The sequence below is a fragment of the Schistocerca gregaria genome, chromosome 8, assembly GCF_023897955.1.
Source record: "Schistocerca gregaria isolate iqSchGreg1 chromosome 8, iqSchGreg1.2, whole genome shotgun sequence".
Taxonomy (NCBI): Eukaryota; Metazoa; Arthropoda; class Insecta; order Orthoptera; family Acrididae; genus Schistocerca; species Schistocerca gregaria.
Window position 1 is genome coordinate 195,837,967 of NC_064927.1, and position 24,209 is coordinate 195,862,175.

At 41.2% G+C, this 24,209-nt stretch overlaps 1 protein-coding gene across 2 annotated transcripts in view; it reads right to left on the reverse strand.

The window, feature by feature from the left end:
* Window positions 1–24,209, reverse strand: part of LOC126284536 (probable G-protein coupled receptor Mth-like 4) — a 242,076-nt gene that overhangs the window by 36,509 nt on the left and 181,358 nt on the right. For both annotated transcript variants that reach the window (XM_049983535.1, XM_049983536.1), the window contains exon 8: window positions 9,405–9,592. In XM_049983535.1, the coding sequence (XP_049839492.1) occupies window positions 9,405–9,592 (188 nt within the window). The remainder of the gene's footprint in view (window positions 1–9,404; window positions 9,593–24,209) is intronic.

The window sequence follows — 24,209 nt, forward strand, 5'->3', positions numbered from 1 at the left end:
CTATTTTACCTCCGGAATATTTTACCCAAGAGGACGCCATCATCATTTAATCATACAGTAAAGCTACATGTCCTCAGGAAAAATTACAGCTGTAGTTTCCCCTTGCTTTCAGCCGTTCGCAGTACCAGCACAGCAAGCCGTCTTGGTTAATGTTGCAAGGCCAGATCAGTCAATCATCCAGACTGTTGCCCCTGCAACTACTGAAAAGGCTGCTGCCCCTCTTCAGGAACCACATGTTTGTCTGGCCTCTCAACAGATACCCCTCCATTGTGGTTGCACCTACGGTACGGCCATCTGTATCGCTGAGGCACGCAAGCCTCCCCACCAACGGCAAGGTCCATGGTTCATGGGGGAAAGTCTCTGCTTATTCTCCAGCAATTTCATAAGCATGGCGATGGAACCATTTTGCAGGACTAGTCACAACAAATACAGCAGCAAGTCACTTTGGCCATCATGCAAATGGGTGGGATACATCAGTTCTATACATCAGTTCTGTTTTCAGGAAATATCTCTCTACAGAACTAGCAGCCACATTTTCAATCTCTGTCTCAAATATAACAATTTGCTCTTCAGATGTCCATCAGAACCTTTCTAAGAGCAGATATTGGTGCATGGTGTGCCTGTAGAGGTTATTTACTTCACATAAAGGATGTAACTTAAATTGTCAAATGGCGTTTACTCCTCATTTATTTGCAGGTTATTCACTATGGTATATCTGTGCACACAGCTCCCTATTAATCCCATGTTTGAAGAAGAGCAACATGCCAACACTTCAATGCTGATGAGTGTTCTCTTAACATTGTATCCCACAGTAGCCCTCACATGGAGCAAAATAGGCATGATCCAGAGAGCATGTGCCCAGGCACAAAATTCATAATTCCTCAAAAACGTTTGTCAGCAGATATACATCACACTACAGAACTGCTTTGCTCTTAATGGTGGGGTAAAGTGGGTCATTGAAAATTATGGTGGGGGGCAGGGGAGGGAAGTGAACTCTCTTTCCAAAATGCCATGACAAGAATTAAGGAAAGTGATAGTATCTCAACACCTTGCAGTGTTGAGTATGTGAGCATGTGTGATCCTGTCCCCAAAAGGCCAGCAACCACAGAGTAGTCCAATGTAGCTGTGTGATTTACCTGATGATCATTAACCGAGTTGACGGGGGAACTGCTAGTGCTAGGCCATGATGATGTGGAGATGATGCCTGATGCTGACAATCACAAGATGTTGTGGGACACAGGGAGCATGGCAATGTCATAAGCCAATGTTAAATACCTGTTCTAATGAATCAAGCACATGGCAGCAATTATCACCTCATGGATGTGTATGCTTGTATTATTTTAACAAATCTGGATGTTAAATGGAAATACTGGATATTCTGTATAGTTTGCACTGTGTTGGAGATCCTATCATGGCTAGCATATGGTACTATATAATTATAGGTATCAGAAGCATTGATATTCTATACAGAGATAGATAATATCTAAATATACCAATTCTTTATATGAATACAAAGTGATGTTAATACTTCCTTTGTTAAAAAAAAAAAAAAAAAAAAAAACTGGTCAACATTAGGGAGCTATGATGTTAGTGCTAAAGCATAGAACTGACAAACAGTACCAGTGTCTTTTCACATGGCCATTTTTCCACATGGTTAAAAAGAGGTCTCTTTCTTTTTTTATTCCTTGCAGATCAGTATTGGTGAAAAGTTTGGGTTTGTATGTCACCATATAGTGGAGATGCCGAGTCATAGACAGGCAGAGCAAAAAGACTGTCACAAATAAAGCTTTTGTCCAGTAAGGTCTTCATCCAAAATAAATGACACACACACACACACACACACACACACACACACACACACACACACACACACACACACACACATACTCACACAAATGCAACTCACACACACATGATTGCAGTCTCAGTCAATTGAATCCACATTTCAGCTGCCTGAGACTGTAGTCATTTGTGTGTAAGTAGCATTTGCATGAGTGTATGTGTGTGTCTATTTTCTATTTATGATGAAGATGTTACTGGCCAAAAGCTTTATTTGTGACGGTCTTTTTTCTTTTTTTTTTTTTTGTGCCTATCTGCGATTAAGCATCTCCGCTATACGATGAGTAGCAACTTTCCTTTTCATAATATTGTTACATTGCATCCTGGATTTTCCGTTGTTTGATTTGTGTTTGTGTCATATTTTAGCATGTATCTGAAGCTAGTAGCACCTTTATATAGATGTGAGTCTCTATCTCCAGATAGCAAACTACAGTATGTAGGCAGGCTGGGTGCAAGAGATGGGTGCTGTGCAGCTGTGGAGGAATAGATTATTCTATTTGCCTTCCATTCCTATTATTGCACAAATTGTGCATACTGTGATAGCTACTAGACTCTTAGTGACACCTGACATTTACATCCTTGCTGATGTTTGATGTGTATGTTCCACTCACAGAGTCATGTCATCGCTCACCAGAATAAACTGCGGGCAGCAAAAATTGGCTATTGGTGTCTGAGGCATAGGCCGAGCTCCACTGGTAACAGTCACAGCATGCTGCAAGCCTTAAAGCATCAGCAAGCCTCAAAGCATCAGCAAAGATGAAGTCCAATAGTGAACATGGTTATGATGATGGTAATCAGGCACTTACAACCACCCCCAAATTTGACTCTACAGTGACAATAGAGGTATGTATTTAAAACAATTTCTTTTTCTCCATGTATATGTGTGTTCATTATATATCCAAAAATAGCGCCATGTCATGACACAATGATGATGCATTCGTTGTTCCACCCTGATTTATCAATGGTGGATTGACAGCTGCTGCAAACACCAGCGCAGAATGGCCCATCATCATTACTGTGGTATGAGTTGATGACACCAGCTCATCTGCAAACACAGCCATGGTCTCTGCGTCCTGCATCATCCAGTGATAATTGGTATTGGGCATAACCTCAAAATCTTCATTGGTCTAGCAGTAGCAGTTCACCTGCACACTCTGTTACAGATCATTAAACAGATCTTGCAGCTGCACTGGACTACTCTGATGTTGCTGGCATTTTTGGGGATACAATTTCACAAGCTCGCATTCACAACTCTAATGTGGAATTGTAATTCTGACATAAAGTCATGCAGAACAAATGCAGTCATAATGCAAATTAATATTAGTGCTGCAAAATTGCTGAATTGTTTGCTAAATGGATTTTTAACTAATGGCATTTCATTTAGTGACCAATTGAGCAATTTTGCATCACACACAGTAATGTGGAGTATTGAGATCCTGCCACTTTCCTCAATGCTTGGCAAGCTGTTTTGAAAAAGGACACCCTAGAATCATCAGTTATCAGTGGTATTCCATCACTAAGTGCAAGGAAGTTCTATAGTGGGCACTCACACATTTGCTAAAAGAAGGTAGTGATGTTGGTGAGGAAAAGAGGGTTATTCAAATTTGAGGGGCTAATAGCATGATATTGCATGGTGATTCATCACAAAGTAGTTCAGAACTTTTACCAAGAGTGTCATATCGGGCCATTTTCCTGAAATGTGTGAATAAGAGTTGGTAAGGCACACAGCCAAGTACTCGTCCTTGATGTATGCTCACCTGCCTTTGATTCGATGAAAAAAGTGTCCAGCTTCATCCCTCTTCCAAAAGATATTTCCACTAAGCAGGCGTGTATTAATGTCCAGAGTACTTCTGAGGAGGATGAATTTTGTTTCTCATGGTCGCTTGTGGCTTGCAATAGATACTATACGAGTAGTGTTCATACTGAGCTTACAACTATATACCAAATATCAAATGTCTTCAGACATTCTAACTTCGAAGATCTCATTTCCATAAAACACCAGAACATATTAAAATCTGAGAGTCAGAATGTGAATTATTCAGCTCACATTTAAGATACGGATGTAGATGATATCAAGCCAGAAGAATAAGATAACCAGGAGCACATTTTGCAGAAATGACTGCTTCACAGCCTGTGCTGTATAGATCCTTCCCACCAACATCTGCTTTTCTGAACTGTGCAGGCGGGAAATTTCCCTGCAATATATCCTATGTTTCCATAACCCTCCTAGCCTCAACCTTCGTTAGTCATTGTTCTCACCCATCCATCCCCTTCCCTGTTCCCATTCCGGTACTACAAAGCCATCATTTCACCTTTGCACCCAGTCTTTTCACTTCTCTCCATTTCTGCTAACCCCACCTCCTCACCCTCCCCACCTCTCCCCTACCCACTGTCTAACCTCCCAACTGCAAATAGCTGCCCTACCCTCTCTCCACCTTGTCCCTACTCACTCTCCAGCAGCACTTCACTGTCCATGACCCCTACCCTACTATCCCACCCCATCCATACCCCAGCCTGCTCCCCACCAACACCCAATCACCACTCCCATCATGCACTGGTGCTGCTGCTCGCAGTGTGACTTCAGTTGCCTGGGATTGCAGTCATGTGTGTGTGAGTTGGGTTTGTGTGTGTATGAGTGTGTGTGTGTGTGTGTGTGTGTGTGTGTGTGTGTGTGTGTGTGTGTGTGTGTCATCTTTTTTGATGAAGGCCTTGCCGTCCAAAAGCTTTATTTGTGACAGTCTTTCTATTGTGCGTATCTGCAACTCAACATCTCCACTATATGGTGTGTGGCAGCTTTCCTTTTCATAATACTGTTATACTTCATCCAGAATTTTCCATTGTTTGAAATGTGATTGTTCAATGCAGATAATATGACAGTATATTGACATTTATGGCAAGTAAGCTACTTGTATAGTAATGTTGTTTCCTGTTCTCTAAGGGGTTGATTGTTGTGAGTACCCAAACCATATCAACACTCAATTTAGCTGGCCACAATTGAACCCCACCATCAGGGTGACTGATTTCAGTGTGTGTTTCTCTCCAGCTGCCACAACTCTAGGCTACCAGCAGAATACAAATCAAAAACACTGTAATAAGGCAAAATATCCATTAAGTAATAGCAACAGTCGCATCTGCCATGGACACTCATAGAAATCAAGCATTCCAAGGGAACTCACCAAAATTGAGCACACAATAGTGAAAAGCAAGGGGTCTCAACAAAATCAGGCACCACAATGGGAACAGAAAACTGTTACATCCACATTGTTTTTCCTGGATCATGCTAAACATTGTTTCTAAACATGAAAAGGTTAACTGCATTGTACTATAAAATGCAATTTGCAACACTAAAGTACATTTTGGAACAGATCTCAACTGTTAGAACACAAAGATTTACATTTACATAAATGAAAGGTAGAATAAAATGCGTTAGTTCTTAATTGTAAATACAGGCACACTTGATATTTGTCCATCTACCAATAATGGAAAATGATGGTTTGAATGGACCATTCATATTTTTTGGCATAAAGTCTGAATATGTAATAAAAATGCAGAGGGGAGGTGGTCACATTTGAAAATACAAAATTGACTTTGCCAATGAAGGAGTGGTAGTTAGGAGGTGCCTTTTTGCACCGCAAACAAATTTCCACTATACCAATATTAACTTTGCACCTGGAACATTTTTTTCTCGCAACGCATCATTTTCCGATATTGTAGTCACATTATTCGTTGAGTGACTGAGTTTGTAGTCAGTTAATTTGTTTGTAAATAGTGTGTGTGTGTGTGTGTGTGTGTGTGTGTGTGTGTGTGTGTGTGTGTATTTTCTTCACCTACTGCTACAAGTTCCCATTTTCTTTATGCTGTATGCAGAAAAATGGTCAGAATGAAATGATTACAATACGAATACTGTACACAGAATGATGAAGTCAATCAGAAACGAATTATTAAAATTTAAGTATTGCATTATGAGTAACAAATGTAAATAGAATGAAAAAATTACAAAGCACACACAAGTTATGTCCTGATCTCACACGTTCAACATACAATTTCCTCAGGTGCGTGGATAGGGTGAGGGATCCCCTGGGTGACTGTGCACAATTGCCTGTGGTGCACAGGCTGCAAGGTGCTTCACTGGGTAAGGGGAGTGTGGGTGATCTCACCCATTTGCCTGAGTTGTAACCTGATACCTCCAAACTTGAGGTAAGATAATAATCTGAGTGAGAACATACACTAGGTAACTACCAGTTGTCAGTTAAAGAGTCATCTTATCACTGTAAGTGATGTGTCGCCAGACATACACCTTTCTTCATATTGGTACTGCATAGCTACTGGTCAATCATTTAGCACAGTGATTATGAAAAGATCTTAAAACTTCCAAAACCTTACCAAGTATCAGTGTTTTAGTCGCACTAGAATAAGAACAAAATACCTAATACACATGTAAGCCTTACTTACAGTGATCTTACAATGCTAAATACACTGACGACTAATGGCAGAAGATGTGCCTGTTTACACAAAGGGTTCAACTTGGTTAGCAGAGTATAGCTGACTATAGGTACAGTCATTAACAATTACCTTAACATTATTAGTCACCTACAGAACACTTTTTTTAATAGCTATATTTATTAAATACACAGCAGATGGTAACGAACAAAATTTGGGAGCAGCAAAAGTACTAGTTGGAGGGACAACTAAATTACATATCATCTCCACTCTTTTTTTGCCTTTTTCATCCACATTCCCATGTTGCCGATCCTCAGTCAGTATAAACCCAAAGTATTTGTTCAAATAGCAGTGGCTAGCTGACCTTTAAGTCCTAACAATAATGCAGAAAAGTATCAGTATGAATTCCATGAACATGAGTGAGGTGTGTAGATGGCAACTGTGTGAATTAAGTACACAGTCCTCCAATAAACCATATTAGTTATGACGGTCTGTTCAGAAGTACTAGTTTCCTTATGGTGCTGCTTGTATGAAATGATGCAATAATAAGAGTGTGCAGTTAGTCACAGATTGAGCGAGAGGCTTCTTCTCACAGGTATAAGATAGGAAAATGGTGGACATCAAAACTTACATATTTGTACTTTCAACATTGCAGTACAGTCAGCAATCAGCCTATTCAGGCTGTTTTAGTTTAATTCTAGATAATGTCCTCTTAGACAAATTATATATTCAGGTATATCTTCTGAAGAAGGCTCAGTTATTTGGGCTGAAACCCAGGTAAAGCTTGGTTTCATTACCGCAATCAGAGCTCATAGTTTCTTATATATAAAAGTCACATACCTCTCCCAGTTATATTGTATTTCTTTCTTAGTTTTTTCATGTTACTTTTTGCACTCGTCTATTCCTGCACCTGCCTCATCACTCTTGTCAGTACAGTCCTACTTCTAATCTACATCTACATCTATATGGATACTCTGTAAATCACATTTAAGAGCCTGGCAGAGGGTTCATTGAACTACCGTCACAATTCTCTATTATTCCAATCTCTTATGGCGTGCGGAAATAATGAACATCTATATCTTTCCATACGAGCTCTGATTTCCCTTATTTTATCATTGTGATTGTTCCTCCCTATGTAGGCCAGTGTCAACAAAATATTTTTGCATTAGGAGGAGAAAGTTGGTGATTGGAATTTTGTGGGAAGATTCCATTGCAATGAAAACGCCTTTCTTTTAATGATTTCCAGCCCAAATCCTGTGGCACTCTGTCCCATATTTCATGACAATATAAAATGTGCTGCCTTTCTTTGAACTTTTTCAATGTACTCCATCAGTCCTATCTGGTAAGGGTCCCACACCGCACAGCAGTATTCTAAAAGAGGATGGACAAGGGTAGTGTAGGCAGTCTCCTTAGTAAGCTTGTTACATTTTCTAAGTGTCCTACCAATAAAATGTGGTCTTTGGTTAGCCTTACCCACAACATTTTCTATGTGTTCCTTCCAATTTAAGTTGGTTGTAATTGTAATACCTAGGTATTTAGTTGAATTTACGGCTTTTACATTAGACTGATTTATCATGTAACCAAAGTTTAATGAGGTCCTTTTAGCACTCATGTGGATGACATCACACTTTTTGTTATTCAACTACCACTTTTCGCTCCATTCAGATACTTTTTTTTTTAAATTGTTTTGGGGCAGGACCTGTAGCGTGTATTTCACTATATGACCTAAAGTATCAGGACATCTATAACTGAACATTAATATAGGATGTGTTTGACCATTGCCTTTATGCCACCTTCAATTTTGTTAGGGGCACTTTTAATGTGTTGTCTAACTGTCTGTGGAGGAATGGCAGCCCATTATTTCTCAAGGACCGAAACCAAAAAAAGGAGTAATATTGGATGCTGGGGTTCAGAGATAATTCAGAATTCTAACTCATCCAGGGATTCATATCATGAGTTTGTACAGGCTGGTCCATTTCTGGACTATTATTGTCTACAAACCATTGATTCACAGATGTTGTTTTATGACAGAGTGCATTGTTATGCTGATACAATAGATCATTGTCTCTGAATGGTCTTTCTGCTGTACCTAGTACTAACGAAATTAAATCTATACACAGGTCCTTGGGGCCCATTCATACCAATTGACCTTCATGCCATCCTCCACCAATGGAATCATTGTTTGTGGTAAGGGAAAGGTGTGGGGTCAGCTCTCCGTTCTCCAGCCAGCGTCATTTTTTGTGACCTGAAGCGTAGTTCCTCAGCTGGCATCATGGTGTGAGCACACCCCATTCTACCCTTACTGAGAATCAAACCCAGGTCCTCTGCATGGCAGTCACCTGTGCTTACCAATTAGTTATGGAGGCCGATATACATATTATATGATGCTATAAAATGTGTTCATATTGTTATGCATTTAGCATTATCTTAAACACAATATCACAATCATGAGAAACATTGTCATGCCATAGCACTACCTCCTCCATACTTAACTATTGGCACTAGACATGATGGAAATTTCACCAGTCATTTGCCAAATCCAGACTCTTTCATCATACTTCCACAGGGTATTATGTAATTCATCACTCTAAATCACTCGTTTCCAATCATCCACTGCCGAATGGTGTCAGTCTTAACATCATCTCAAGTGCTTGACATTGTACCCCATTCTTTTTAACTTGCTACAAGTAGTCAGTTTTGTAACTGGACTGCTCATAGCACTCATGCATGGTCCTTATGCAGATTTCATGCAATTTTTTAGAAGCACCCTCTACAATGCTCACTGGTCCCTGTCCATCAGTACAAAAGTCTTGATTTTGCTGTGCCTGTTTCTTCACATTTCCTTCAAATCACCAATAGTTGTCTTGGGCAACTTTAAAAGGGCTGAAATGCCCCTGATGGATTTTTTGCTGAGGTGATATCCAATTGCTAGTCCACATTCAGAGTCCCTGAGTTTCCCTGACTGACGCACTATTCTTCTCCATGGTCAGTATTCCCTGTCTCCTTTTATGCCTCTCGTACACCTAGTCATCAATTCTGCTTTACATAGGAGTGTCATCTGGATACTTTTAATTGGACAGTGTACTGTGTGAAATACAGGTGAAACACCTTAAGGCATATGGTACCTTGGAACCAGCAAGTTACGGTGCCGATGTTGGGCTTGAGCTGGCTGGTGGTGGGCACTGCTGAAGAGAAGTCCACAGCAGCTGTGATGGCACAAACAGTGGCTGGCATACCCCAGGCATACGCAGAGTACAGCAGGAACTTGCACCGCTCCCTGTGTGTGCTGCCTTCCTGCGGGCGGCTCCTCCAGCTGCACACACACATTGAATACACGCACAGCTGATTTAGAACAGTGAATCAGTACTTATAAGATCATTACAGCATTTATGGTTCCTAGTGGGTTGTTAGGTGAGCACATAGGACAAAAAAATTGTCATCCCCAGAGATAGCTCATTCATATTGTGTGATATCGCCTCCAGCCTAAATAGGGGCCTCAATTTGGCTGACTCTTCCTGAAGCCACTCATTCTATTAGGTCGTGCAGAGTTGTCAGACTGTGGGAATGTTTATTTCCACATATCACTCGCTATTCAAGTTAGCCGCAAACTTTTCTTACATGTCTAAGATTAGGTGATTCAATGAGCCATTCATGGTGCTATAAGGTGCCTGAGAGTTCATTAAACTAAGGACACATGTGTGCAGTGGGGTGCCTCTTGGCTGGCTCTTCTTCAGTTCTTTTGGTATTTTTTATTGGGCTACTCCCCTTCCTCTGCTCCCCTCTCCACCCCCATCCCACTCAGGTATAGGAGATGATGAAAAATTTTCTGTTTGAAAGTTGTACAGTCCAGAATCAGTGTGCCAATCAGGTAAAATCGTCATGACCATTGAGGAACCATACCACTCAGTCACCAGATTGAGGATACCTGTCTGTTAAAGTACTGATGTCATATTGCTTGAATAAGTCCATAACTGACTGCTGCACATCCTCATCAGACAGGTATGGTTGACCCTTTAAGCCTTTTTTTTTAAGGGACCATAGGTGCGATAATCTCAACAGGAGATGTCAGGACTTTAGGATGGGTGCTCAAGTGTCTCCCATTTGTTGTTGTCCATGATTGATGAGGCTGTATTCCCAAATCAATTGATATCTTCTTTCAAATCACAACCAATAAGGAACTTAGCACACCATTCCACAATTGTAGTTTTCGACAGACATTCTACCCTACACCCATTCTTCATTCTCCCGTTGATGTCTACAGGTGTTTGCAAAACAATCCTCCAAAGTAGTATATTCAATTAATGATTTAACAACTGCAAATTTTAGGGAAAGGTTGCAACAGTTAGACTGGGATGAGGTGTACAGAGAACCTGACACTAATTTCATAATACCTTTGTGAGTATATTTGAAAACAGTTTCCCTAAGAAAACATTGAAATATAATTGTAAGAAACCATCTAAAAAGCCATGGCTTACTAAAGGAATAAAAATATCTTGTAAACAGCAAAGGGAAATGTATCTTACACGTAGAAGGAGTAATGTCCCAGAAACAGTGAAACATTATAAAAACTACTGCACGGTATTAAGCAAAGTTATTAAAAATTCCTGAAGTATGTGCATTATGTCTGTGATTAGCATGTCTGATAACAAAATTAAAACTCAAACTCAATTAAAAGTTTGTTAACAAAGAGTCAGAAGTAGAAAATATTTTTGGGCTCGCATATGCCTCTGCCAGCACACCAGTCAGCACTAAGAAACACTGTATAGCAGACGCTGAACTAAGTGTGCCTAGAACAAGAGAAGACCAAGACACACCCCCAGGCTACATGCTGATAACATGCCCTGGGCTGCATGGATATAGGCCGCTACCGCCAACGACGACCGAGCTGCCTCAGTCTCTCAGTAAGTCACACTGTACATTGATAGTTGTTGCCTCGCACCTTAGCTAGCTGTGTGGGAATGTTAGCCACTGTATATAGTTGTGATATGGACACAGACAAGATTCAACATACAGTACATGTTATTGATTTCTTTTAACCACAGAACTTCAGACTGGACATCGTTGAAGTTAATTACTCATTTGGCTCCAGTAATAAAGTGTATTTTAACCGTGTGTACATTTTGTGTTGTAGTGGGAGGAAAGTGGCCACCCACCTATCATATCACCCTCTCCTCATCCAGCCAGGACTCACAAAACCTTACGAGAGGACACACCCACAACAAGTGGCATTGAGTCTGATCAACAAGTTTTGCTTAATTTTTATGTGTTCAAGGTTGCTGCAGGGGAGCTGTCATTGCAGTGATTCTATTTGTTCATTTGTTCTTGTTGTTGCATGTATTACAGAAGGGGAGCTGCAGAAATAATCTATACCTCTTTCCAGAAGCTTTACACATTGCTTTTTTATTTGTCTTTTCATATTTGTTGGTTGTTACCAGCATCATATTTAAAGCACCAGGGAAGCAGGTTGCTAGCCTTACTTGCCCCTAGTCCCATTGGGTTTTACCCCTAACGGCTGAGGGACTAACTGGTGGATTTAGTAGTCTTTGCCGTATGAGCACAAAGGTGACCACGACTCAGAATATGTCCGAGATGTCCAGCCTTATTCCAAAGTAATTGGTATCCCGACTGTTGGGACCACTTACTTGGCCACAAAATAAACAGTCTTGCATATGCGGATGACTTAGTTGTGATGGCAGATTCGATTGAAAGTTTGCAAAGTAATATTTCAAAGCTAGATCAGAAATGTAAGGACTATGGTATGAAGATTAGCATATCCAAAACGAAAGTAATGTCAGTGGGAAAGAAATATAAATGGATTGAGTGCCAAATAGGAGGAACAAAGTTAGAACAGGTGGACGGTTTCAAGTACTTAGGATGCATATTCTCACAGGATGGCAACATAGTGAAAGAACTGGAAGCGAGGTGTAGCAAAGCTAATGCAAGAAGGAAGTCAGTACCAAGACTAAGTTATTTGTGAACCGTTCAATCTTTCGACCAACTTTGTTGTATGGGAGCGAAAGCCGCGTGGATACAGGTTACCTTATCAACAAGGTTGAAGTTATGGATATGGAAGTAGCTAGGATGATTGCAGGTACTAGTAGATGGGAACAATGGCAGGAGGGTGTCCACAATGAGGAAATTAAAGAAAAACTGGGAATGAACTCTATAGATGTAGCAGTCAGGGCGAACAGGCTTAGATGGTGGGGTCCTTTTACACGCATGGGAGAAGCAAGGTTACCCAAGAGACTCATGGGTTCAGCAGTAGCGGGTAGGAGGAGTCAGGGCAGACCAAGGAGAAGGTACCTGGATTCGCTTAAGAATGATTTTGAAGTAATAGGTTTGACATCAGAAGAGGCACCAATGTTAACACAGAACAGGGGATCACGGAAGAATTTTATAAGGGGGGGCTATGCTCCAGACTGAACGCTGAAAGGCATAATCAGTCTTAAATGATGATGATGATGATATTTGCTGGCATTAGAATGGCTATCCCACCCTCTCTAACCCCCTGCCACTGTGCCTCAGCCGCAGACTGCTACCGTTCTGGAACTAAATCAGATTTTTCAGTTTCAGAGCCAGCAAATCGCCACATTGCTATCTACTTTCCAGCAACTGCTTGCCACACAAGCTGCGTCAGCTGCCCAACCAACCAACCAACCTATCCAACAAGTGCCACCAAACAACATTCCACCATTTCGGCAGTTCGATGAAAAGAGAGAGGAAAGGCTCGAATATCTCACCCAGTTCCAGACTCACTGCCAAGTCCACCGAATACAAGGTACTGTGAAATCCCATTATTTCCTGCAGGTCGAGGGAACCCCTGTGTCCCGCTTAATTCAAAAACTCTTCCCTACATCGTCCCCCAATGCACTCTCTATGACGAAGAAGTAGGTGCATTAAGTTACTATTATGAACAGCAGATTCATGTCACGGAAGGCAGATTTAAGTTCTTTCACCTTAAGAAAAACTCGGAACAGATGTATTATCAGTGGTTAATCGACTTAGAAGGTTTTTATTGTCATTGTTGTGGTCTTCAGTCCAGAGACTGGTTTGATGAAGCTCTCCATGCTATACTGTCCTGTGCAAGCTTCTTCATCTCCAAGTACCTACTGTAACCTATATCTTTGTGAATCTGCTCAGTGTATTAATTTCTTGTTCTATTTCTATTATTTTTACCCTCCACAATACCATCCAACACTAAATTGGTGGTCCCTTGATGCTTCACAATGTGTCCTACCACCCGGTCACTTATTTTAATCAAGTTGTGCCACAATTTCCTCTTCTCCCCAATTCTATGCAGTACCTCCTCATTACTTACGTGATACACCCATCTAATCTTCAGCATACTTCGATAGCACCACATTTCGAAAGATTCTTCTCGTCTAAACTATTTACCGTCCATGTTTCACTTCCATACATGGCTACACTCCATACAATACATTCAGAAAAGACTTCCTGTCACTAAAATCTGTACTCGATGTTAACAAATTTCTCTCCTTCAGAAACGCTTTCCCTGCCATTGCCAGTCCACATTTTATATCCTCTCTACTTCGACCATCATCAGTTATTTTGCCCCCCAAATAGCCAAACTCATCTACTACTTAAGTGTATCATTTCCTCATCTAATCCCCCCATTTCACAAAATTCCTTTATCCTCGTTTTGCTTTTGTTGATGTTTATCTTAATCCTCCTTTCAGGACACTGTCCGTTCCATTCAACTGACCTTCCAGGTCCTTTGCTGTCTGACAGAATTACAGTGTCAAGAGCAAAACTAAGTTTTTATTTTTTCTCCATAGATTTTAATTCCTACCCCAAATTTTTCTTCTTTTCCTTTGCTGCTTGCTTAATATACGGATTGAATAACATCAGGGATAGGCTACAACCCTGTCTCACTCCCTTTCCAATCACTGTTTTTTTCATGCCCCTGGACTCTTATAACTGCCATCTGGTTTCTGTACAAATTGTAAATAGCCTTTCGCTCCCTGTATTTGTCCTCTTCCACCTTCAGAATTTGAAAGAGAGTATTCCATCAGCATTGTTAAAAGCTTTCTTTAAGTGTACAAATGCTAGAAACGAAGGTTTGCCTTTTCTTAATCTATCTTTTAACATAAGTTGTAGGGTCAGTATTTCCTCATGCGTTCCAACATTTCTATGGAGTCCAAACTGATCTTCCCCGAGGTCAGCGTCTACCAGTTTTTCCATTTGTCCATAAAGAATTCGTGTCAGTATTTTGCAGTCGTGACTTGTTAAACTGATAGTTCGGTAATTTCCACACATGTCAACACCTGCTTTCTTTGGGATTGGAAGTATTATATTCTTCTTGAAGTCTGAGGGTATTTCACCTGTCTCATACAACTTACTCATCAGATGGTAGAGTTTTGTCAGGAATGGCTCTCCCAAGGTTGTCAGTAGTGCTCAGTCAAACTCTTCACACAGTGTCGTATCTCCCATTTCATCTTCATGTACGACCTCTTCTATTTCCATAATATTGTCCTCAAGTACATCGCCCTTGTATAGACTCTCTATATACTCCTTCCACCTTTCTGCTCTCCCTTCTTTGCTTGGAACTGGTTTTCAATATAATCTCTTGATATTCATACAAGTGGTTCCCTTTTCTCCAAAGGTCTCTTTAATTTTCCTGTAGGCAGAATCTATTTTACACAACATTTTTACATTTGTCCTGTAGCCATCCCTGCTTAGCCATTTTGGACTTCTTCTCAATCTCATTTTTGAGACGTTTGTATTCGTTTTTTCCTGCTTCATTTACTGCATTTTTATATTTTCTCCTTTCGTCAATTAAATTCAATATCTCTTCTGTTATCCAAGGATTTCTACTAGCCCTCGTCTTTTTACCTACTAGATACTCTGCTGCCTCCAGTATTTTGTCTCTCCAAGCTACCCATTCTTCTTCTACTGTATTTCTTTCCCCCAGTCTTGTCAATCGTTCTCTAATGCTCTCCATGAAACTCTCTATAACCTCTGGTTCTGTCAGTTTGTCCAGGTCCCATCTCCTTAAATTCCCACATTTTTGCAGTTTCTTCAGTTTTAATCATCAGTTCATAACCAATAGATTGTGGTCAGAGCTCACATCTTCCCTTGCAAATGTCTCACAATTTAAAACCTCTTCCCTAAATCTCTGTCTTACCATTATAAGATCCATCTGAAACGTTCCAGTGACTCCAGGGATCTTCCACATATACAACCTTCCTTCATGGTTCTTGAACCAAGTGTTAGCTGTGATTACGTTGTGCTCTCTGCAAAATTCTACCAGGAGGCTTCCTGTTTCATTCATTACCCCCATTCCATATTCACCTACTACTTTTCTTTCCCTTCCTTTTCCTACAATCGGATTCCAGTCCCCCATGACTATTAAATTTTCGTCACTCTTCATTATCTGAATAACTTCTTTCATCTCATCATACATTTCATCAATGTCTTCGTCATCTGCGGAGCTAGTTGGCGTATAAGCTAACTGTGATTGGTGTGCGCTTCGTGTCCATCTTGGCTACAATAATGCGTTCACTACGCTGTTCATAGTAGTTTACCCGCACCCTTGTTTTTTCGTTATTGAACTACTCCTGCATTACCCGATTTCAGTTCTTTCACCATAAGAAAAAGCCCGAACAGACGTATCGTCAGTGGTATACCGACTTAGAGGGTTTTACTAGGGAGTGTAAATTCAAGTGTAGTTGTGGCGACTTTTATAGTGACATGATGATCCTATCACATACATGGTCCCTGATAGCAGAATTAGAGAAATCTCAAGTACTCAGATCCTTCGCTCATCAAGTGTTGCAAATAATAGAACAATTCGATACAGGCACCACAGCCACCGATAAATTTGATCAGGTCCCGATTTGTCGTCTCTTGCCCGCGACCGCCCCACTCTGCCGCCACAACGAGCGGGCATACAGACGCATAGACAGCCTGATAAATAAGTAACCAGGCCTTTGATCTAGTGAAGTCTTACCCTTGCTGTTTTGCTCGCCATAAGCAGCAACGTTAGCCGTCGTGCAACGGGACATGTTATGTGGAACGGAAGGCTATATGTCCAGGCTGTTTGCTTGCAACGGCAAAACAACGTCAATTTTGCCCGGTCTCGCGACAACAGGTGCTACGCACATTCTGTGTATGCAGTGTTTTCAAAACTTACTACATATTATGGCAGTAATTCATGTAAGGTTGTGCCTCGATCTCGCCCCAGCGCAGTGCGACGCCATTCCAACAAACTATTTGTAACACTACAAATTGCTTGCTGTCGTGTTGACTTCAAAACTGCACTCAATCCGCAGACCCTAATTGACACTTATCCCTTGCCTCTCCCTGAAGAACTTATGGACAGGCTTGGCGCAGGCCGTCACTCTCCTAAGATTAGATTAGATTAGATTAGATTAGTTTTTCGTTCCATAGATCCATGCTGAGGAGCTCGTCGTGGATGTGGAACATGTCAACTTTTTTTTTTTTTAGCTGAAATAACAATACTAATAGTATGAATATGCACAATACATCATTTGTCTCTATTAAAAAATTCGTCAATGGAGTAGAAGGAGTTGGCCACTCCTTTTAAATTGATATTTATTTGTAACTAAATGTTTTATATTTGCTGGCAAGTTATTGAAGATGAGTGTCCCTGAGTAGTGGACCCCTTTTTGAAATAAAGTAATTGCTTTTAACTCTTTGTGCAGATCATTTTTGTTCCTGGTATTGTATGTATGAACTGAGCTGTTTGTTGGAAAAAAGAGATATATTATTTAGGGCAAATTTCATTAAGGAGTAAATATACTGAGAGGCAGCGGTTAGTATACCCAGTTCTTTAAAGAGGTTTCTACATGACGTCCGTGAATTTACTCCACAAATAATACGTATTACACGCTTTTGGACTCGGAAAACTTTTGTTTGACTTGAAGAGTTACCCCAAAATATTATACCATATGACATTTATGGAATGAAAGTAGGCAAAGTATGCAAGCTTTTTCATTTTTATGTCGCCTATGTCTGCTAACACTCGAATTGCAAATACAGATTTGTTAAGGCGTTTCTGCAGTTCTGTGGTGTGCTCCTCCCAACTGAATTTATTATAAAGCTGTAATCCCAGGAATTTAAGACTGTCAACCTATCTGCTCCTCTGCATACTTTATGCATATGCTGGGTGGAAACGTCTTACAGGTTCTGAACTGCATGTGAGTGAGTCTTTTCAAAGTTTAATGTCAATGAGTTGGCTTTAAACCATTTATTAATATCCATGAAAATATCATTAGCAGATCTTTCTAGAACTACTCTTGACATACTATTTATTGCAATACTTGTGTCATCTTCAAACAAAACAAACTCTGCTTCTGGCAGTGTAACTGATGAGAGATCATTAATGTACACAAGAAAAATCAATGGCCCTAAGATGGATCCTTGTGCGACTCCACATGTAATTTTTCTGGTTCTACCACTCTCCTCTTTGATAGATTTGCGTGATGCTTATTTGAAAATACCACTAACTGAAGAATCGCAGAAAGTGTTTTTTGTTAATACACACTAGGGCCTGTCCAAGTATTTGCGTTTGCCCTTCGGCAATGCCTCCATACCTGCCTTTTTCAACGTTACTTGGAACAGTTGACTACTCAAGTGCCATTCTGTTCGAACTACCTTGACGATGTTGTCGTCTCAGGTCGTACGCCAGAGGAACACACTGCCAATCTGCGTACTCTTTTTCGAGTGTTGTCCGATGCAGGACTCGATGTGCCGTCTCGAAGAGTGTGACTTTTTTTCAGACAGAACTACAGTACATAGGTCATGTGATAATGAAACAGGGTGTGCACCCTCTCCTATCTCATTTGCTTGCAGTCCGTGACCAGCCTATTTCTCGTAATGTATTTGAACTGCAGTAAGAGCTAGGCAAGTTACATGCTACATTCCATTCATTCCCAACACTTCATAGATCGTGGCTCCATTGCATCGCTTGGACCTAAGAGTGTCACGACGCATTTCAGAAACTCAAAAATGCCTTGCTCAGTGACTGATGTTTAGTACATTTTGATCCTGCCAAACCAATGATCTTGCAAGTAGATGCTTCCTCTTACGGATTCGGGTCTGTGTTTTCGCACAGAATTGGTGCTCAAGACAGACCTACTGCTTTTGCCTCAAGTATTTCACTCAAACTCAGTTTAATTATTCACAAATTGAAAAAGCTCTCGCTATTGTGTATGACGTGACTAAATTGCATCACTATCTGTTTGGTCGCAAGTTCTATTTAGTGACAGACCACATCCCTTTGCAGTCCTTGTGTCATCCGTCAAAGCCGGTTCCTACACGTACTGCTCAAAAATTGCGCCGTTGGTCTTTGCTTCTATCCCAGTATGAGTGCGAAATTGTGTACACACCTACGGAAAGCATGCCAATGCAGACGCCTTTTCTTGTCTTCTGATCGGCCCCAATTCTGATTTTGATTCCTCTGACACATGTTGGTACCAGATCGATGCGCAGGACTCTGAATTGCTGCAATTTTTTCCACTGAATTACAGAAAAATTGCACAGGCCACGGAAGCAGACGCTGATCTGAAGATTTTCTTGCATTACCTTCGTACGTCTTGGCCTGGCTCATTGAACAGTATTCAGAACTCAGTAGTCTGCCGATACTTTGCTAGTCGGCATAACCTCCGGTACAACAAGGTGTGACCTCAGTACACGCTGACAGTGGACAGTCACGTATGCTCATTTCCACAGTGTTGCAAAAGGATGTATTACAACTACTTCACCAAGGACATTCGGGAATTGTTCGCACTAAACAGTTAGTGCGACGGTTTTGTACTTGGCAGGGCATGGACGCCCACATTGAACAGATGACGTCACAGTGTCACGTATGTGTGGACAATCAGCCTGACCATGGACATTCCCAGCTTGGCCTAAGACTCAATCGCCATGGCGACAGTGCACATGGACTTTTCAGGACCATTTTGGAACACTCGTTGGCTCATTGTGGTACACTCTTTTAGCAAGCTAAAATTTGCAGTGCCTATGAACTCTACCACGTCACGTAGCACCATTCAAGTGATGTCCTCAATTTTTGACATTGAAGGGTTGCCTGAAGTCATTGCTATGGACAACGGACATCAGTTCACATCCCCTGACTTTCAACAATTTTGTGAACAAAATAGCATTCGTCATCTATCAAGTGCTCCAATTCACCCGCAGTCCAACGGAGAAGCGGAACACTTTGTTCGCATCTTGAAACAACAAATGGCCAAGCTTCGCACTTCCTGCACATGGGAACAGGGGCTGTAACTCTTTCTTACCTCCTGTCGCTCCCACCCACACGACGTACCATCACCGGTGTAACTTCTACACGACCGCCGCCATTGGATGCGCCCTCACTTGCTGGCGCCACCAGGCTCTCACAACCGCATGAGTGGTCGACTGTGAAGAGCGGACAAATTGAATAGCTGGCCGGCGGCCATTAGAGTGGTAAACTGACGCGCGGAGTTCGAATGTTTATACAGCGCTTTTGTTTATAAAATGCCTTCCCTAGAGATAGGTCATAAACATAATGCCTCATTTAAATACGCTACTACAATATACCTTTTAATTTATGAACAAACAGCAACTAGTCACTGTTTACGAATTTATCTTATGTACCTACATGGAATCTGCCATAGCTTAAAGTTATGTACTGGACCCCTGGCATTCTTCGTAAGTCATTTAGGATAGATGTACCCAAAATGCATCAAAATACTCGAAGATTTGCCCACTATATTAATAGATATTTTCTGACTCTAACTTGCTTTAGATTTTATGACGAGAAGTGCGTTATATATGGCATAGTGCTTTGGCAACTCATCACGAAATTATCAAGTTTCAACCTAACCTACACCATGAAAACACTACCGATCAGCCAACTTCCTTCAAAATGATCAGAACACATAAAATGGTATTCTGTCGGTCGGAAATCTTGCCTCCTGGCAGCGTGTAACCCTTTTTGTAACTTCTGTGGTTTTGAGAAAGGAAACCTGCAAATAGATGCACAAACATTATGCTAATATCGTGTTAGAAAAATATTTATTAAGCAAGTGCACTGACATACAAAACAACTTAAAATATCCACATACCTGTGAAATGTAATATTCATGCCGGCCGCGGTGGTCTAGCGGTTCTAGGCGCTCAGTCCGGAACTGCGCCACTGCTACGGTCGCAGGTTCGAATCATGCCTCGGGCATGGATGTGTGTGATGTCCTTAGGTTAGTTAGGTTTCAGTAGTTGTAAGTTCTAGGCGACCGATGACTACAGATGTAAAGTCCAATAGTGGTCAGGGCCATTTGAACCATTTGTAATATTCATTCCTTTCTCGAATTTATTTGTACAATTAATCGCTGCACAACTCTTCACCACTGTACTTCTTTTGATTGGAACGTACAGACAGTAGAATTACGAGTAACAAATACTGTATGTACGCCCCAACAAATATACAACGTTGGATCAGGGTCTTCATAAACAACAATACTACACAATACATCAGACTACAACCACTATAATGGCGTCCAGCCGAAGGTTCAAATTATCCCGCGACTGCAGCGCCATCAGTGAGTCAACTTATTTTTTAGAAGGTCTTTGGGCGCCCTAATTGCAGATCCCGATCGTTTGCAGCGCTGTCACCGGAATCGAAATCGCGTTTGTCGCTTGCCCCATGATTCTACTGCTTTTCTTCCCCTAGATTTACGGCCTCACAGGACCACGCGGCATTCGTAACCACCCGATGGTGCCGCCATAGCTCACCAGGACGAGGCAAAGGACAGAGCCGCTCGCCTCCACTGTCGCCACTCTCTAACGCTATGGAACTGGACCCGCCATCGCCGTCGCCGTCGCCGTTGCAGTTATCGCCCCATACACCGTTAGGTGGCTTGCGGAGTATGGATGTAGATGTGGACGCCCTCAGGACTGGACATGCATCCTAAGCATTGTTTTTGGGAGGACTTACCTCTGCTCTCGCAAGCCAGATGGAGGGAGTATGCCATCCTCCACACCTATGGCTCCAGCTCATCTCTATGTCCAGCTTCCTGACCCCCCACCCCCCTCCCATTGTCGCTCGCATCTCCAATACACGATAACGGTGTAGAGTTTTGGGAGGGAGGAGTGTGTTAGTGTACGCCTTCGCTAGCACATCGGTCAAAAAACAACATATCCAACAAAAAAGCAAAACTGAAGACTTAAAGAAAGTTATGCAACACGTTGTAGAAAACCATAATACCTTTTATAATTATCTTTGGAAGTGGCCTGTCTCTTCTGTTTTTCTCAAAGATAATGAATAAAGTTCATAAAAACAAGTCTTTTTTCGTAACAATATTCATTAATTATTAGAAATTTGTGTTTGGAATACGAGCTAATAGATATTACTAAAAACCTACACTATTTGAAGCAAAACCATACTTTAAATTTTATTCAGTGTTAAAAGGCACGTAAGTCAACAAGATAAAACAATTTTTTCTGGTTTACTATTAGGTACTACACATCGAAAACGTAGCTAATTGTTATATATATATTTTAATATGTAATTTCACTAAAGTACTATTTAATAACACACAAGAAAAATTAGTTTATTTTGTGTTTCTCAAAACCACGAAAAAGTGACTTAGGTACCTTTTAAAAAAATCACCCATTCAAGTGTCATGTCAATAAATCACACTCTTTGTTCACTTTCCCAACAATCAATGGAATCGTTCCATTATAAGCTACTTGTAAGTGTAATCCCTAAGTATTTAGTTGAATTCAGATCCTTTACATTTGTGTATTTATCACGTAGCCGAAATGTAATACTCATGTGGATGACTTCACACTTGTCATTATTTAGAGTCAACTGCCACTTTTCACACAATACATATATCTTAGGTAAATCATTTGCAACTGGTTTTGATCATCTGATGACTTTACAGGTCGGTAAATGACAGCATCCTCTGCCAACAATCTAAGATGGGTACTCAGAGTGTCTCCTAAATCTTTTATGTAGCTCAGGAACAGCAGAGGGCCTATAACACTTGCTTTGGGAACGCCAGATATTGCTTCTCATTTACTCGATGACTTTCCGTCAGTTACAAAGAACTGTGACTTTTCTGACAGACGACCAACTAAGACGATACTGGGCACGCAATTTGATAAGAAATTGTTTGTGCGGAATGGTGCCATAATCCTTATGGAAATTTAAAAACATGGAATCAGTTCGCTCATTAATTCATAAGAATAAAGATGTAGCTATGTTTCACAGAAAGATATTTTCTCAATCCTTGTAGGCTATTTGTAAAATAAATTGTTTTCTTCGAGGTAATTCAGTGCATGTTCGAGGTACTTCAGTGCATGTTCCAAAATCCTACTGCCAAATGACATTAGTGATATGGCTCTGTAATTCAGAAGACGGCCTCCTCTCTTTTCTTTCTTGGATATTGTGTGACACACGTGTGCGGCTTTCCAGTCTTCAGGTACGGATCTTTCGACGAGCGAGCGATTGTATATGACTGCTAAAGTATGGGGCTATTGTATCGGCATAATCTGAAAGGAACCTAACTGGTATATAATATAGACAGGAGGCCTTATGATATAAATGGCTTCGCTACACCGAGGACATCTACTTCTAAGTTACTCATGTTGGCAGTCGTTATTGATTCGAATTCTGGAACATTTACTTCGTCTTCTTTGGTAAAAGGATTTTGGAAAATCGTGTTTAGTAACTCTTCTTTAGTGGCACTGTCATCAGTAACATTATCATTGCTATCGCGCTATGAAGTTATTGATTGCATATTGCCGCTGGTGTCTACATATGACGACAATCTTTTAGCGTTTTCTGTCAATTTTCGAGACAGAGTTTCTTCGTTGAAACTTTCAGAAGCATTTCGCACTGTAGACCGCGCATGAATACAGCGTGCAATAATGTTGACAGAGATTGAACTGACCAGTCACTAAAATCCAAGCAGACGTTTCGACAGAAGTCCTGAATGTCTACCGTGAGAGGACACAGGCAGATCATGTGCTTAAAGCAAAGAATCGAAGCACCACTTTATTTTGCACTGCATACTTGTAAAATTCTTGGAAGATCTGTTGAATGCAACGAATGGTGTCTCGAAAAGAGGGTATAAAGAGGTTATAAAATGAACATCCACAGATGTTGAATGAGGTTAATGGAATGCAGTCGAATTAAATTAGGTGGTGCTGAGGGAAGTACACTGCTCGCCATTAAAATTGCTACACCACGAAGATGATGTGCTACAGACGTGAAATTTAACCGACAGGAACAAGATGCTGTGATATGCAAATGTGCTTTTCAGAGCATTCACCTACAACATGCCGACATAAGGAAAGTTTCCAACCGATTTCTCATACACAAACAGCAGTTGACCGGCGTTGCCTGGTGAAACGTTGTTGTGATGCCTCGTGTGAGGAGGAGAAATGCGTACCATCACGTTTCCGACTTTCATAAAGGCCGGATTGTATCGCGACATTGCTGCTCGCGTTGGTCGAGATCCAATGACTGTTGGCAGAATATGGAATCAGTGGCTTCAGGAGGGTAATACGGAATGCCGTGCTGGATCCCAACGGCTTCGTATCTCTAGCAGTCGAGATGACACGCATCTTATCCGCATGACTGTAACGGATCGTGCAGCCACGTCTCGATCCCTGAGACAACAGATGGGGACGTTCGCAAGACAACAAACATCTGCACGAACAGTTCGACGACGTTTGCAGCAGCATGGACTATCAGCTGGGAGACCATGGCTGTGGTTACCCTTGACGCTGCATCACAGACAGGAGCGCCTGCGATGGCGTACTCAACGACGAACCTGGGTGCACGAATGGCGAAACGTCATTTTTTCGGATGAATCCAGGTTCTGTTTACAGCATCGGGATGGTCTCATCCGTGTTTGGCGACATCTCGGTGAACGCACATTGGAAGCGTGTATTCG